This window comes from Bombina bombina, chromosome 4 (assembly GCF_027579735.1).
Source record: "Bombina bombina isolate aBomBom1 chromosome 4, aBomBom1.pri, whole genome shotgun sequence".
NCBI classification, from domain to species: domain Eukaryota; kingdom Metazoa; phylum Chordata; class Amphibia; order Anura; family Bombinatoridae; genus Bombina; species Bombina bombina.
Window position 1 is genome coordinate 892,859,283 of NC_069502.1, and position 17,928 is coordinate 892,877,210.

General features: G+C 35.8%; 1 protein-coding gene across 1 annotated transcript in view; it reads left to right on the top strand.

Annotated features, from left to right (window-relative positions):
• Nucleotides 1-16,217, top strand: part of VIP (vasoactive intestinal peptide) — a 35,933-nt gene extending 19,716 nt beyond the window's left edge. Inside the window, exons 2-6 of the mRNA XM_053712495.1 lie at nt 2,792-2,932; nt 6,273-6,377; nt 11,177-11,308; nt 15,646-15,760; nt 16,197-16,217. Coding sequence (XP_053568470.1) covers nt 2,792-2,932; nt 6,273-6,377; nt 11,177-11,308; nt 15,646-15,760; nt 16,197-16,217 — 514 coding nt within the window. The remainder of the gene's footprint in view (nt 1-2,791; nt 2,933-6,272; nt 6,378-11,176; nt 11,309-15,645; nt 15,761-16,196) is intronic.
• Nucleotides 16,218-17,928: the final 1,711 nt, after the last annotated feature.

Below are 17,928 nucleotides of genomic sequence, written 5' to 3' on the forward strand. Positions count from 1 at the left end.
GTAGAGCATCCTTTAGCAGAAATAACAGCCTCTAGACGCTTCCTATAGCCTGCAATGAGTGTCGGGATTCTGGATGAAGGCATTTTGGACCATTCCTCCTTGCAAAACATCTCCAGTTCAGTTAGGTTTGATGGTTGCTGAGCATGGACAGCCCACTTCAAATCACCCCAGAAATTTTCAATGATATTCAGGTCTGGGGACTGGGATGGACATTGTACTTGTTCCTCTACATAAATGCCAGAGTAGACTTTGAGCAGTGTTTTGGGTCGTTGTTTTGTTGAAATATCCAGCCCCGGTGTAACTTCAACTTTGTGACTGATTCCTCAACATTATTTCCAAGTAAGCTTAAAACCAGGGTGCCTTATGGTTTAAATATTCAGAATGATATTATCAACTGTTGGCGTTAGTCTGGTTTTTTATTTAATTCTAGTGTTTATCAGATAGAGATACTACACATTTGTCTCTCTGAGTCCTCTAGATATATTGATAGTTAAGGTATGTCATTATATTATGATTCAAACACTAGACTTTAGAGGCTTTGTAAACAGACTTTTGTGATTCTCTTCATAATGCATTAAATCTCTATTATGGGTTATTCCAAGTGTTATATTGTTACACTGAACATCCTGCCTTAGCTTAGTTGATTTATTAGTGAGTTTATTTACATGGGGCACCTTACAATGATATGCTACATATCCTTTAAACGTGTGTTATGTACTTGGTTACATTTGTTTACATTAATTTAGGATGTTATGTATTCACTTGTTATAAGCTCATATCTGGAATGTACTTTCTTGAGCAATATTTAGTAATATTTATGCTGTTGACTCTTTAAGTTAGTCACTGCTAACTATCGTTTTATTAATGTTTAGACGGTAGCCAAGTATTGTTTTTTTAAATGTTAATTACTTTGTTAAGGAAATGTATGTTTGTGCACTTTTTTCACATTCAGTGGGTCCCTTTTAATGATATATTGTATCTCATTTGTTGCATGTTATGTACTTAGATACATTTAGTTCACATTATCTTTGTGTGCTATGTATTTCTTTTGTTATAAGCACATATTTTAATGCATTTCTTAGAGTAATATTTAGTAATACTTACATTGTTGACTATTTTTCATATTGTCACTACTAACTAATGCACTATTAGGGGTTATTTGGTAGCTTAAGTTTTGTACTTAATTGTTAACTACTTTGTAAAGGAAATGCATGTTTGTGCACACTTTTCTTGTTCAGCATTGTAACAGTTAATTATGTTGGCTGTTAGCAATCTATGTCAGAGTGATTGTTTGATTTAAGCAGGCTGTGAGCTTGAGACAGCACAGTCTATGAGTAAGGCAGGAGCCGAAACATGTTAGACTGCTGCTGTCCAAGCTCAATCTGACATTACTGCTTTTTATTTTGCTGCTAATTTTCTTTTATCCATGGTGTTGGCAATAAAAGCTACGTTTTAACTTTTAAGCCCTTTTTGTCCTGCCTCGCCTTCTTTTTGTATTGTTTATTATTTTCAAGTATCTGCTGATATTGAGAAGAATCCATGTGACCCTCAACTTTAACAAAATTCCCAGTACCGGCACTGGCCATTACAGCCCCACAGCATGATGGAACATCCACCAAATTTTACTGTGGGTAGCAAGTGTTTGTCTTGGAACACTGTGTTCTTTTGCCGCCATGCATAACGCCCCTTGTTATGGCCAAATAACTCAATCTTTGTTTCATCAGTCCACAGCACCATCTTCCAAAATGAAGCTGGCTTGTCCAAATGTGTGTTTGCATACCTCAAGCGACTATGTTTGTGGCTTCTTCCGCATCACTCTCCCATACAGCTTCTCCTTATTCAAAGTGTGCCGAATTGTTGAACGATGCACAGTGACACCATCTGCAGCAAGATGATGTTGTAGGTCTTTGGAGGTGGTCTGTGGGCTGTTTTTGACTGTTCTCACCATCCTTTGCCTCTCTGATATTTTACTTGGCCTGCCACTTCTGGCCTTAAAAAGAACTGTGCCTTTGGTCTTCCATTTCCTCACTATGTTCCTCACAGTGGACACTGACAGCTTAAATCTCTGTGATAACTTTTTGTAGCCTTCCCTTAAACCATAATGTTGAACAATCTTTGTTTTCAGGTCATTTGAGAGTTGTTTTGAGGCCCCCATATTGCCACTCGTCAGAGGACAGTCAAAGAGAACAACACCTTCCAATTGGCCACCTTAAATACCTTGTCTCATGATTGGATGCACCTGTCTATGAAGTTCAGGGCTAAATGGGTTTAACAAACCAATTGTGTGTTCCAATTAATCAGTGCTAGGTAGTTACAGGTATTCAAATCAACAAAATGACAAGGGTGCTCAAATTTATGCACCTGTCTAATTTTGTTTTAAGGCATAGTGCACGTTTTCTGTTAATCCAATAAACCTCATTTCACTACAGAAATATTACTGTATCCTTCAGTTTTATTATGGATCAAAATGAAATTGCTGATCCAAACACCCAATTATTTATAAATGAAAATCATGGAAACTGTCAAGGGTGCCTAAACTTTTGCATACAATTGTATCAGTTATTTGTAGAGCGCCAACAGATTCTGCAGCGCTATATTTATATGTTTGCAATATTAATATTTAATAAAGTGTTTAACTGTGTATTTACTGTAAACATTTCACATTCCAATGTTCTTCACATAGGGGAATATGTTCTAAGTATTTAAAATAGATATTCCTATTTATACCTGTATATATATATATATATGCATGTATATATATATAATAATTTTACCCTCTGAATTTATGTAGACTTGGAAACAGATTGCCTTTTGATGGAGCAAGTGAAACTGATGAGACTCAGGGGTCATTAAAACCAGACACAGACATTTTGCAAAACACACTGCCTGAGAATGAAAAATTCTTCCTGGATATTTCTCGAGCTGTTGGCAGGTACGTTACAGTAATAATACACAAATATGTACATATATAAGGCTTGGGGCAGGAGTAGATTGTCCCTGGAACATAAGGTGGTCCCAGGGAAAGGAGTTCCAGGGTACAGTTGGTTGTTTCTGGGTGGCATTTACTGTAGTTGACATAAATTGGGTAGACATGTCCGATTCGATTCGGTCCAAATCTAAATTCGGACGAATTTGTCGAATTCGGAGATTCGGATCGATTAGAATTTCCGAATTACGGTAGTGCCGAATCTACCGAATAAATCTGAATCGATTAAAATTTATTCGGTAGATTCGGATGGATTTGGATGGTCGTGTATTACACTAGTATTGTACAGTATACTAGTGTAATACACAGCACATCCCACTTAACACTTACCGAAATTCCGAAATTTCCGAATCGATTCGAATCAAACTGAATTTTTCACAAATCCGAAGGAATCCAAATGAATCCGAAACAAATTCATTTGATTTCTTCCGAATTCGAATCAATCCGAACCGAAATTCCAATCGATCCGAACCGAATTTTTCGAAGCTGCACATGTCTAAAATTGGGTAGGAAATATTACTGAAGGCACAGACCTCCCAATCAGTGAAATATTGAGGTATGTTTGGAAACTGTGAACTGTCCACTGCATTTTTAGAATGCTCTTCCACTCATTTTCTCTACAAGAGAGTTGTGCCTGCAACATAATTTCTTCTTAAATTAGTTTTAAATAAATTAACTTTGCATTACAAATAATTAACCAATATGAGTAAACCTATTCATACAATTTATAAACTTTTTATTAATTTGGGCCTTAAAAGAAAAGTTTAGACAATTTTATTTTCCATAAAATATTTTAGATAAAGAATAAACACATTTCAGATGAAACTTTTTAAATGTGTAAGAGATAACATTTTCTACAAGTTGTTAATCTTAAAAACCTTAGGTAAAAACAAAGATTTTAGACTTTTATACTTAAAAAATGTTAAAGGGACACTAAACCCAAATGTTTTCTTTTGTGATTCAGATAGAGCGTGCAATTTTAAGCAACTTTCTAATTTACTCCTATTATCAAAATTTCTTCATTCTCTTTTTATCTTTATTTGAAATGCAAGAATGTAAGTTTAGATTCCGGCCCATTTTTGGTAAACACACTGTGTTGTTCTTGCTGATTTGTGGATACATTCACCCACCAATAAACAAGTGCTTTCCATGGTCCTGAACAACAAAATAGCTTAGATGCCTTCTTTTTCAAATAAAGAAAGCAAGAGAACGAAGAAAAATCAATAATAGGAGTAAATTAGAAAGTTGCTTACATTTGCATGCTCTATCTGAATCATGAAAGAAAAAAATTGGGTTCAGTGTCCCTTTAACTGGTAATAATTGGCTTTTTAAAATGAACCGTAGTAGCAATGAATTTAACTCAGAGGGCTTCATATAAGACAAACAATGAGAGCACTCAAGTGTATGTTTATTTTTAGCAAATTAACATTCGTAGAGAACAAATTAAAATGTTCATGAGACTATGAAAGTTTATAAAAATGTATTTTGGAACAAATGTTATTGTTTTACTATTTGTCTGATGATCAAAAGTTTGCAAGCAAAAACATTAACCTCTTAAGGACATATGACGGAATTTTTCCGTCATAAAACAATTGAGCAAACTGAAAGCTGTGTCCTTAAAGGGTTAAAAAACATGCATTTCTCAAAGAAAATGGGCTTTCCCTGCAAGTGGCGAGCTGTCTCCCATAGAAATAATGAAAGCTTGTTGCTATGTAAAAGTTTGCGGTGGAGGACGACGCAATACACAGGGATAACCCGGCCTATGTTTAAACTTTAAAGGGACATAAAACCCAAAACTTTTCTTTCATGATTAAGATAGAACATATCATTTTAAGCAACTTTCCAATTTACTTCTATCATCAATTTTTCTTTGTTTTCTTGTTATTCTTTGTTGAAAAGCAGGCATGTTAGCTCAGGAGTGTGCACGTGTCTGCAGCACTATATGGCAGCAGTTTTGCTACAATGTTATATATAAGCAAGAGCACTAGATGGCAGCACTATTTCCTATCATGTAATGCTCCAATCATATAAACACGACCTACCTAGGTATCTCTTCAACAAAAGAATTATGTGAGAACAAATCAAATTTGAATATCTGAATAATGAAAAAAAAAAAAACATTTAATGTTTTATATCCCTTTAATATAACACCTGATACAAATCAAAACACACTGTTTTCAGTGCACTGTACCAGTTATTTTCATATGCATAGGTTTTCCTTTCAGAGTAATTCGTTTTTTAAATATTTTGATAACACCTCGCTACTTTTTAAGGTCAAAGAAAAAACAGTGAGAACTGTAGGTGTAAATGTTTAGATAATTACTCTTGGATTCAAAAGACTATTTCATACACACCCATGGAATGCCCATAACATACAATTTTTGGTAAACAATTTTATTACGGTATTTGAAGCTCTTTAACAATACAATTTTTTTCTTGTATATTTTTGTGTGGATAGTTCAATTATTCGTTTTGTAAGATTTTGCAATTTTCATTGTGCACATTTTTAATGTGTGCATCTACTTCACATACAAAAATGCTGTATATGCCTCTTAACGAGACACCTTGTTTTCATTGTAAAAAGTGGCTTTAAAAAATTCCACCAGAGAAATAGGTGTACTGGTGAGCAATGTTCACTCTAAGGACAGTTTTGTGTTCGGCCCAGGAGTGAAACAGTTAATTAGGTAACTGCACCCTGCAATTAGCAAACACTGCAAAATGCAGACCACAAGGTATGGTTTTCTTATTAACTGTTTCCCTGCTGAGCTGCACACAAAACTAGCCTTAGAGGGAACAATAATGGCGAGCATTCTTACATAACCAGCAAAGAGACCTTTAGATCATCGGGCCCTATGTGTTTAACACAGAGTTAAAAGTTTTGCATCAGGCATACTCCAATATTGTTCTCTAGAAGAACACAAAGTGGTTGAAGAATACATATGTATGACAGTCGAAATTGTCTCACTAGTCATATCCTTCTCAGGAGTGAAAGTGCCCTGAACTTGATCATACTAAGTAACATACTATAGAATTCACTGAAAAAATTTTCATCTAGCTTCCAATATATCTGAGTGATCTTTGAGATAGCTATATTCAAGGCCAGCCATTTGTGACTTCCTCTAATTGTTTTTTTCATGACAACCTTTATACATTCACCCCTTTTTTAGTAAAATGTTGTTTGGGAATCAACCCATCAACTCTGAATAATGATATCTTCCATGCAAATACATTCTTACTATCTATAACATTTGTATATCATTTTGTTTATCATCCCTATCTTAAATAGGACTTCAAGGCATGCTGATGGACTTTTCACCAGTGGATACAGCAAACTTTTAGGTCAACTTTCTGCAAGACGATACCTAGAATCTCTAATTGGCAAAAGAGTAAGGTAAAGATACATCTTTTATCTACTAAACACAATGTTATCTGCACAATTATCTAGAACACTGATGGGTAACTTTCACACTGATGGGTAATTAAGCAACATATTTTGTTCCAGGAACTACTTTTAGTTGTCAATTGTCTTTTGTTACTTTAATAATTAGACATTTAACACATAACCACATACTCTTAATTCTTTAAAGACTATGAAGTGTTATCTTTTTTAAAAATGTAAATATAACCTAAATTTTAAAATTGGGAATTATATATATATATATATATATATATATATATATATATATATATATATATATATATATATACAGTATCTCACAAAATTGAGTATACCCCTCACATTTTTGTAAATATTTTATTATATCTTTTCGTTTGACAATACTGTAGAAATTACACTTTGCTACAATGTAAAGTAGTGAGTGTACAGCCTGTATAACAGTGTAAATTTGCTGTGCCCTCAAAATAACTCAACATACAGCCATTAATGCCTAAACCGTTGGCAACAAAAGTGAGTACACCCCTAAGTGGAAATGTCCACATTGGGCCCAATTAGCCATTTTCCCTCCTCGGTGTCATGTGACTTGTTAGTGTTACAAGGTCTCAGGTGTGAATGGGGAGCAGGTGTGTTACATTTGGTGTTATCGCTCTCACACTCTCTCATACTAGTGACTGGAAGCTCAACATGGCACCTCATGGCAAAGAACTCTCTGAGGATCTGAAAAAAAGAATTGTTGCTCTACATAAAAACAGTCTAGGCTATAAGAAGATTGCCAAGACCCTGAAACTGAGCTGCAGCACGTTGGGCAAGACCATACAGCGGTTTCACAGGAGAGGTTCCACTCAAAACAGTGCTTGCCATGGTCGACCAAAGAAGTTGAGTGCACGTGCTCAGCATCATATCCAGAGGTTGTCTTTGGAAAATAGACGTATGAGTGCTGCCAGCATTGCTGCAGAGGTTGAAGAGGTGGGGGGTCAGCCTGTCTGTGCTTAGACCATATGCTGCACACTGCATCAAATTGGTCTGCATGGCTGTCATCCCAGAAGGAAGCCTCTTTTAAAGATAATGCACATGAAAGCCTGCAAACAGTTTACTGAAGACAAGAACACTAAGGACATGAATTACTGGAACCATGTCCTGTGGTATGATGAGACCAAGATAAACTTATTTGGTTCAGATGGTGTCAAGCATGTGTGGTGGCAACTAGGTGAGGAGTACAAAGACATGTGTGTCTTGCCTACAGTCAAGCATGGTGATGGGAGTGTCATGGTCTGGGCCTGCCACTGGGGGGCTACAGTTCATTGAGGGAACCATGAATTCCAACATGTACTGTGACATGCTGAAGCAGACCATGATCCTCTCCCATCGGAGACTGGGCCGCAGGGCAGTATTCCAGCATAATAACGACTCCAAACACACCTCCAAGAGGACCACTGCCTTGCTAAAGAAGCTGAGGGTAAAGGTGATAGACTGGCCAAGCATGTCTCCAGACCTAAACCCTATTGAGCATCTCTGGGGAATCCTCAAATGGAAGGTGGGGGAGCACAAGGTCTCTAACATCCACCAGCTCCGTGATGTTGTCATGGAGGAGTGGAAGAGGACTCCAGTGACAACCTGTGAAGCTCTGGTGAACTCCTTGCCCAAGAGGGTAAAGGCAGTGCTGGAAAATAATGGTGGCCACAAAAAATATTGACACTTTGAGCCTAATTTGGGCATTTCCACTTAGGGGTGTACTCACTTTAGTTGCCAATGGTCTTAGACATTTTTGGCTGTGTGTTGAGTTATTTTGAGGGGACAGCAAATTTACACTGTTATACAGACTGTTCACTCACTACTTTACATTGCAGCAAAATGTAATTTCTTCAGTGTTTGTCACATGAAAAGATATAATAAAATATTTACAAAAATTTGAGGGGTGTACTCACTTTTGTGAGATGCTGTATATGTTATGGGTAAAGTCAGATATTGGATAATCCTAGGATTACCTAGGTAAAACGGACTTTACCCAAGTGGCTGTGGGTAAAGCCCAATGTATGATCAAAAATCCCGTCAAAGTGTGGAGTCACCGCATCAAACATATATAGCATGCACTGTAATTCCCCCATCTTCACTATCTTTTTTGCTTCCACCAAGGGGGGTCATTTCCACAAGGTTCACTTGGGGTGGATGCCAGAGTATTGGCTGGGCGCCTTCCTTGAACCCCCCAGGCGGAGGCAAAAGAAATAGTGTAGATGGGGGAATTACAGTTCATCGTGCTTTACCCACAGCTTACTTTACCCGAAACACACACACAAATATATATATATATATATATCTATATACACAACAAATGATGTGTATGCACTCCCACTATAAGAAAACAACTGCCAGGGTGCTCTTGAAAAATTGTAGAATGCATAGAAATAAGCACTCACTGGTCTTCAGATATCAGTATCAACTAAAACTTTATTCCATGTTCCTTTGGTTGACACTGATATCTGAAGACCAGTGAGTGCTTATTTCTACGTATTATATATATATATATATATATATATATATATATATATATATATATATATATATATGTAATAAGTGGGTAAAAAAAAAGGTCAACCACATACATACATATACACCATTATATATATAAATATATACAGTATACTGTATATGTGTGTATGTGTGTATATAAAGTGGGGCAAAAAAGTATTTAGTCAGCCACCAATTGTGCAAGTTCTTCCACTTAAGAAGATAAGAGAGGCCTGTAATTTTCATCATAGGTATACCTCAACTATGAGAGACAAAATGTGGAAACAAATCCAGACAATCACATTGTCTGATTTGGAAAGAATTTATTTGCATATTATGATGGAAAATAAGTATTTGGTCACCTACAAACAAGCAAGATTTCTGGCTCTCACAGACCTGTATCTTCATCTTTAAGAGGCTCCTCTGTCCTCCACTCATTACCTGTATTAATGGCACCTGTTTGAACTTGTTATCAGTATAAAAGACACCTGTCCACAACCTCAAACAGTCACACTCCAAACTCCACTATGGTGAAGACCAAAGAGCTGTCGAAGGACACCAGAAACAAAATTGTAGACCTGCACCAGGCTGGGAAGACTGAATCTGCAATAGGCAAGTAGCTTGGTGTGAAGAAATCAACTGTGGGAGCAATAATTAGAAAATGGAAGACATACAAGACCCACTGATAATCTCCCTCGATCTAGGGCTCCACGCAAGATCTCACCCCGTGGGGTCAAAATGATCACAAGAACGGTGAACAAACATCCCAGAACCACACAGGGGGACCTAGTGAATGACCTGCAGAGAGCTGGGACCAACGTAACAAAGGCTACCATCAGTAACACTCTATGCTGCCAGGGACTCAGATCCTGCAGTGCCAGACGTGTCCCCTGCTTAAGCCAGTACATGTTCGGGCCTGACTGAAGTATGCTAGAGAGCATTTGGATGATCCAGAAGTGGATTGGGAGAATGTCATATGGTCAGATGAAACCAAAGTAGAACTGTTTGGTAGAAACACAACTCATCGTGTTTGGAGGAGAGAGAGTGCTGAGTTGCAACCAAAGAACACCATACCTACTGTGAAGCATGGAGGTGGCAACATCATGCTTTGGGGCTGTTTCTCTGCAAAGGGAATGGGACTACTGATCCGTGTACATGAAAGAATGAATGGGGCCATGTATCATGAGATTTTGAGTGCAAACCTCCTTCCATCAGCAAGGGCATTGAAGATGAAACATGGCTCGGTCTTTCAGCATGACAATGATCCCAAACATGAAGGAATGGCTTTGTAAGATGCATTTCAAGGTCCTGGAGTGGCCTAGCCAGTCTCCAGATCTCAACCCCATAGAAAACCTTTGGAGGGAGTTGAAAGTCTGTGTTGCCCAGTGACAGCCCCAAAACATCACTGCTCTAGAGGAGATCTGCATGCAGGAATAGGCCAACATACCAGCAACAGTGTGTGACAACCTTGTGAAGACTTACAGAAAACGATTGACCTCTGTCATTTGCAACAAAAGATATATAACAAAGTATTGAGATAAACTTTCGATATTGACCAAATACTTATTTTCCACCATAATTTGTAAATAAATTCTTTCCAAATCAGACAATGTGATTGTCTGGATTTGTTTCCACATTTTGTCTCTCATAGTTGAGGTATACCTATGATGAAAATTACAGATATATATATCAATGTACAATAGGGACAGGCACTCTCACCTTTGTATCAACTTGCCAGGGTGATAGGAGCATAAATAGTAGATAAAACGTAAGGGATCCGCACTCTCTGGACTTGTACAAAAAGAGTTTATTCAAAATGTGAATTTTCAGGGAATACTCTCCCCTTCTTCAGACAAAGTAAACGTGCAAAACAATCAAACATTTATAGCCTGTGACATCCCCCCCCCACCCCCCACCGTAAGTGACATTAGTATGGTTGTCATAGTGATGTTTAACAACTTTTCAATATAAACAAAGTAAAATCCAAGTACACGTATCATATACTGAATCATATCACAAATAAAAAAAGAAAAGCTTTTGTGCATTTATTATGTGAATTCGTATATAGCCTCTCATATCAGAAAGGAAGGATATGGGAATACATATAGCGGCAGTTAAGATATGTTAATATATGAATTCCCATATCCTTCATTTCTGATATGAGAGGGTGTTTTATATATAAACATATATTAAGAGTGAGAATATAAATGAATCTATGCATTACTTTTATTATTAATATTAGTAGAAGGAGGAGTATAAATTAATCATTCTGTTTCCTGAACAAACAGCAACAATGTTATGGAAGACCAGGCTCCAGTAAAACGTCACTCTGATGCCGTCTTCACAGACAACTATAGCCGTTTCAGGAAACAGATGGCAGTAAAGAAATACTTGAATTCTGTCCTTACTGGAAAAAGAAGGTATAAAGAAATGAAACAGCCTTTTTGTTTTTTTGCAATTATAAAGTCACTGTTGTATAAAAATACTGGCATAATGATGTATTCTAAGTAACCTTAACCTGCAGAAATAATGCCATTTCCTTGTTCACAAAATGTATAAAACAGAGTAATCTTGTTTGTCCCAAGATATTGTGAGAATCAATAGTTACAAATATATCATGTTGACAGCAGATTGAAAATGTGCTTAATTTTATGTTCAGATATATTAAGTGGCAATTGTTAAAATTATTACGTGATGATTGATTACAAAAACACAAACAAAGATCATTTTGATTGGTTCCTTACACAGTCTGTTAATAGCATGTAAAGAATGGTCTATATTCATAGTGTCAGCTATTTCTCTTTAGGAGCAGAATAGAGAGGCAGGGCACAGCGGCATTGATTGCCCCTAGATTACATCATTAAGTGAGATTGTCACTAGAGCCATTGCAGGGTACTGAAAAAAAATCAGGGTATTAGTTTATGTCAAAACTCATTGCAACCATAATTACTTTCTTCACATGCTCATACAATCATATGAGGCGCTGAAGGACATTCAGCAAAATGAAATGATCAATTAACTTTTGACAGATATTCATTAATTTTGTAAGAAATTCTAGTTGCAACTGGTTATGCTTTAACATGGTAAATCCCTGATCACTGTGAAGAGAGTCTGCCCATGGGGAATATTTTACCACATGTCAAGGTCATTTGTAAAGTCAGCAATATTCATTGATACTAAGTAAACTCTCCAACAAAGAAAATAATAATAAAAAAAACAAAATATGGTTGCCATATTGCCCCTTTAAATAAAAATACATATGTCAGGGGCTGTTTAAAGAATTGTTTGAATAATGTTCCATTACAAGAACCCTGACATATTTATTTGCATATGTGCTCCCCACTTAAAGCGGAAATATGGCAACCATACACTACACTGTGTGTTATTGTATAGTCAGTAATCCTTTATATGGCTATATGTGGTAATGATTCCTTTATAAAGGTTATAGCTAGATGTCCAACGATGAGTATCATTTTGATATTTTGCCATTTTTTATTTAATGATTAAAGAAGAAGAATAAAATTGAGAGAAGTGATATATATATGGATAGACTGTATATGGATAGATGATTGCATATAGATTATCTTAGTAGAAGAGTTGTAAAGATTAAGGAAGAAGAAATTATGTTATGCTCTATATTATTTGAAATGGGTGTGGATTAGACACTTTACTATTTTTTAAATAAAAGACACACAGGAATAAGGTTATTTGGTACAGCAACATACATGCAGTTAAACACATAATTAAAGTAATTTCTGGAACACCAATAGACTGATAATACTGATCTAAACATGGCTGGTGATTAGCTGCTACACAAATATACTTGATTGGCTCAGTGCCCATGTTTAGGTCTGGACCAGTAATACATTGCCAGGCTGAAGTTTACTTTTAACTGTGTGTTTAAACCTTATTATTCAAGCAATTGTGCAATAATAAAATACATATTGACAAAACGCATAATGAAAAAAAGGAAGAAATCTTTCCAGAGTTGCCATACTACCTGCTAAACTCAAAAAGATTTGCCACATATTTTTATGCTTATTGGCAAACAATTTGCATCAATTCACTTCAAGCCCTTTGTGTAATAATATTTGCTTGAAAACCATACAAATACTTTTATATATTTGCATGTAACCACATTAATCATTTTAATTATAGTAATATGTTTCAAAAATATGTAAATTTGCTCCTTTTTTGTGATATAGTTCTAGTTATTGGAGGGTGTTGAAATGAAGGATCAGTCCGGCAAAACCATGTCGATAATTTTTCCGTGTGTGACTGCCAGTGCCAGTTAAATACTTTTTGTCCCATTGCAATATATGACTGATATTTTTGAATAGCAGGTGCTTATAATTATGGTGGATTTGACAATACTCTTAAATACTCTCCAGTTCCAATTTATAATCTGCTGTTATTAAGTAACTAAAAAACATTTGTCTAAAAACACTTGTTACAATTGACCCACTGCAAATCATCAAAAATGATCATGTATATTTAACTGCTACTATTTCATATACATTAGAGAAACATTGAGTATAACAACATCCCTTTAATCATTGCAGTATGTTCTAATTTTGCTTTATATATACCGTTTCTCTCTCTCTCTCTCTCTCTCTCTCTCTCTCTCTCTCTCTCTCTCTCTAGATAAAAATGTTTGAAAATATAAAATGTATATAAATATCTATTTTGCTTCTTCATATACAATGCATATTCAACAATATATGTAGTTTGCACTGCATTTGATGAACATATATTTTATTTAATTTTAACATGCATCATTTTAACATAACCTTATTTTATACAAGCAGTTTGACTATTCTTCAACTCATATCTGGGATGTGAATTAAATATGAACTGAAATTTATGTGACACAAATTAAACTGGTCTGGGAGCAGAATTCATTTAAAAGTAATCAACTATATCTCCCTGTGAACATGCATTAATTAAATAATATTACATTTAATCTCTGGTCAGTGACTGAGCGTTGATGTATTTTGTACATAGCATCTTATAGACTTGAATTTGTTGTTTTAAAATTCTTTATAAATATAAAAATTGCTTAAAGGGGAGGGGGGGGGGGGGCATTAGAGTGGTATTTGAAATTGGCATCACCTTCTTTCAAAATGCATGAAAAGCGTTTTTTAAATTTGAGTCTCTGTGTATATATATATATATATATATATATACTGTATATATATATATATATATATATATATATATATATATATATATATATATACATATACAGTGAGGCCCCGGTTTACGCACGACTCGGTATACGAAATTTCGGTTTACGAAATCGAAATTTGAAGAAAAATTGACTCGGTTTACGAATTTTTTTCGCAATACGAAACAAAATGCCGGTTTGCCCCCCTCGGTTTACGAATATTTTTCGCAATACGAAACCAGTGGCCCCTGTGCCCCCTGCATACTCAAGTATGATTGAATTAATGAAGTTTGGGTACCAGTGTGGAGGTGTTGGAGAGGTTTTGGAGCCATTTTGCAGCAAGTTGTTGAGCCTTTTGGAGTCATTTGCAGCAAGTTGTTAAGCCTTTTGGAGCCATTTGCAGCAAGTTGTGGAGCCTTTTGGAGACATTGGAGCCATTTGCAGCAAGTTGTTAAGCCTTTTGGAGCCTTTTGGAGCATTTTTTGGACACTTTATTTGAATTTTTTCGGACCTCCGGAACGCATTAATTGATTTTCAATGCATTCCTATGGGAAACCGTGTTTCGGTTTACGAATTTTTCGCAATACGAAACGACCCGGAGAACGAATTAAATTCGTAAACCGAGGCCTCACTGTATATATATATATATATATATATATATATATCCATACCGGATACATTAGCATTCACAAATTGTTGAATAATAGTATATATATATATATATATACTATTTATTTTTTTTGCAGTGCAGTTTCTACTGTAACTTAAAGGGACAGTCAAGTCCAAAAAAACTTTCATGGTTTAAATACGGCATGCAATTTTAAACAACATTCCAATTTACTTTTATCACCAATTTTGCTTTGTTCACTTAGTATTCTTAGTTGAAAGCTAAACCTAGGAGGTTTATATGCTAATTTCTTAGACCTTGATGGCCGCCTCTAATCTGAATGCATTTTGACAGTTTTTCACCACTAGAGGGTTTTAGTTCATGTGTTTCATATAGATAACATTGAGCTCACGCACGTGAAGCTTGTAGGAGTGAGCACTAATTGGCTAAAATGCAAATCTGTCAAAAGAACTTAAATAGAGGCTTAGATACAAGGTAATCACAGAGGTAAAAAGTATATTAATATAACTGTGTTGGTTATGCAGAACTAGGGAATGGGTAATAAAGGAATTATCTAATTATTAAAAAACAACAATTCTGGTGTTTACTGTCCCTTTAACTCTGAAAATGTAAATATTTCCATTCCTCAAACAGAAGCTGGATCACATTTTGTGGCTTGCAAAAACTTGTTTCTACTACATGTTGCACAGTGATTTATTGATTGATATATTAGGAGCCGATTTATATTTATCCCTTATTGGCCACAGTAAAAGAAGTAAAATAAACAACATTAAAATGTCTCTTCAAAGGAAGTATTACAGGAATGCAAATTTTACTATCAAAATTACAGAATTTTAAAAGCTTTCTAAACATTTATATTGCATGCAGATCTGTTGCAATGCCACAAGTAATTCCTAATGCATAAATTAAAAATGGCTTTTAAATCCCTTTAATATAACACTTTGTTATTATATATTTTATAGCGCAGAAGACATTAATCCTGGAAGCCTTCGGGAAGAGGCTGATCTAAGTCAACCACCTTTTTCAGAAAACTATGATGATGTCACAATTGATGAGCTGCTGAACCACCTCCCATTGGTAAGCAAAACCTAAAAATATTTTATAAACAATAGCGTGTGTTGCTTTTTATGGTTCATTACCTTTTATCTACAAAATAACAACAGAATAGCGCATCCTCAACTCAAGTGAAGTTATTTAATAAACGTTAAAAACACATATTACCGATTGCATATAAAAGGTATGATGGCTCCAATTGTCTGTCTACTCATCGATCCAAAACCGTCTGAGCCCACTCTCTGGAACTTTCCTCTGTCTTTCCACCTTGACTCTGGGAATCTTCTCAAAACTTGAACAAACACTGTAAGGCACAAAAGGATAGAACCAGTATGTAGCTCAATACCCTTACGCATTTCGTCCATAATTAACCAGACTTTCTCAAAGCTTTCACTTATTTATTTTTTCCTTTATCCCTATTATTTAACTCTAAAAACTGGTGGTTTTATATTGTTCCCAGAGAAATTGGAATGGGTTCTAAAGAATACAGAACCATAACTTTTTTTTAAATGCGCAGGAACTCATGTATATCTGCCTGTAAAGGAGCATTGAATAAAAAAAAATTACATAATCAACAAATACATAATACAAACAAATAGTACTTACTTTGAATTTCAAATGAGTAGTAGATTTTTTTTCTAGAAAATGTAACAGTTAATTAAATTTTCCATCCCCTATATCATGTGACAGCCATCAGCCAATCACAAAATGAGTATGAATTTACATTTGCACATGCTCAGTAGAAACCAGAAAGTATGGGTATAAAAAAATTGTGCATATTTATTTTATTTTATTTTGAGTTTTGAAAAAGCTTTATTGAAATAACTTCAAACATTTACAAGCAGAGAATAAAACACTCACAACATAAGTCTGTTGGCAATCATCGAAATCCCTGTGTTTCAGTTCTTACATTTGTTGTGGGTTAAACAAAATAATACAATAAGAAATGGACTAGAAAGGCCATCAAACAACAATTATCAATATTGGTTGCATAGAGAATTGTCAATATGAATTTTGCAAGTGTTTAGCAGGACATAAAGAAAAAGAAGCATAGACAAACGAAGGAAAGGAAGAGGAAAGAAAAAGAAGAGAAGAGGTCAAATACATGTGTTCCTGAGTGAAGTGAAATAAAGTTTGCTGAGGGATATTAAAAATACAGTATGGGCTTACCCCTATCAAGGGTGTTAGGCTATCTTGCGTCCTCCTGGTAATTAGCTGCGGGGTCTGGATTCCCATAGGAAGAGAATATCGCAACAGAAATCCAATTGGTTAATGGAGAAGTAATGAAACCTCTCTAGTCGCATATTTAGCAAAAGCTGAGCAAGCCACTCGTCAGTCGTAGGAGTAATCGCCTGTATCCATTTCCGAGGAATGACTTGCTTAGCACTATTCAATGCAATGTGTAGAAGCCTAGTGTGGGCCTTAGATTGCATTTTGGGAATATCATGGAAGAGTAAAACTACTGGATCTAGAGGAATGTCGCGTCCTAGGAGTTTGCTAATTTCCATAGTTATGGAGCACCAAAACGGCTGAATACTAGGACATGACCACCAAATATGGTACATGGAACCCTCTTGGTTGCACTTGCTCCAGCATCTGTTAGATGTCAGGGGAAAGATGTATTCTAGGCATTGGGGGGTCAAATAACCTCTCATTAAGAGTTTATAATTGACTTCCAGCAGGGAGGCCGAGTGAGAAGATTTGGCTATGTTGTGGAAAATTTTATTCCATTTCTCTACTGATACTTGCCCCACAAGGTCTTTTTGCCATTTTCTGTGTAAGAAGGAAGGTGGTCTGTTGGAGGTGAGTTCAGAATAGCATACAAAAGAGATATAGTATGGGCTGGTTGGTGAGGTGCACTACAGAGTTGTTCAAATCTAGTGCGAGTACGCACCAGATCCTGTTTGTTTTTATGAGTGTTGATAAAATGTGTCAGCTGATTATATCTTAGCCAGGTAGCGAAGAAGTTGTTCTCCAAGTTTTGCATTTGTGTCATTGGGATTATTTTTGTTGCCTCCGTCAACAGATAGACTGGGAGAAGTCCATGGATGTCTAGTTTTAAATTGTTTGGAGGAGAATTCCCCACCAAGAAGTCAGGATTGGAGAGTGATGGTGTGAGAGGTGATGGGATACTAGAGAATGAGGTGTTTTTCTGTATCTGTCTAGACCATACCTGAAAAGTTTCTTTTATA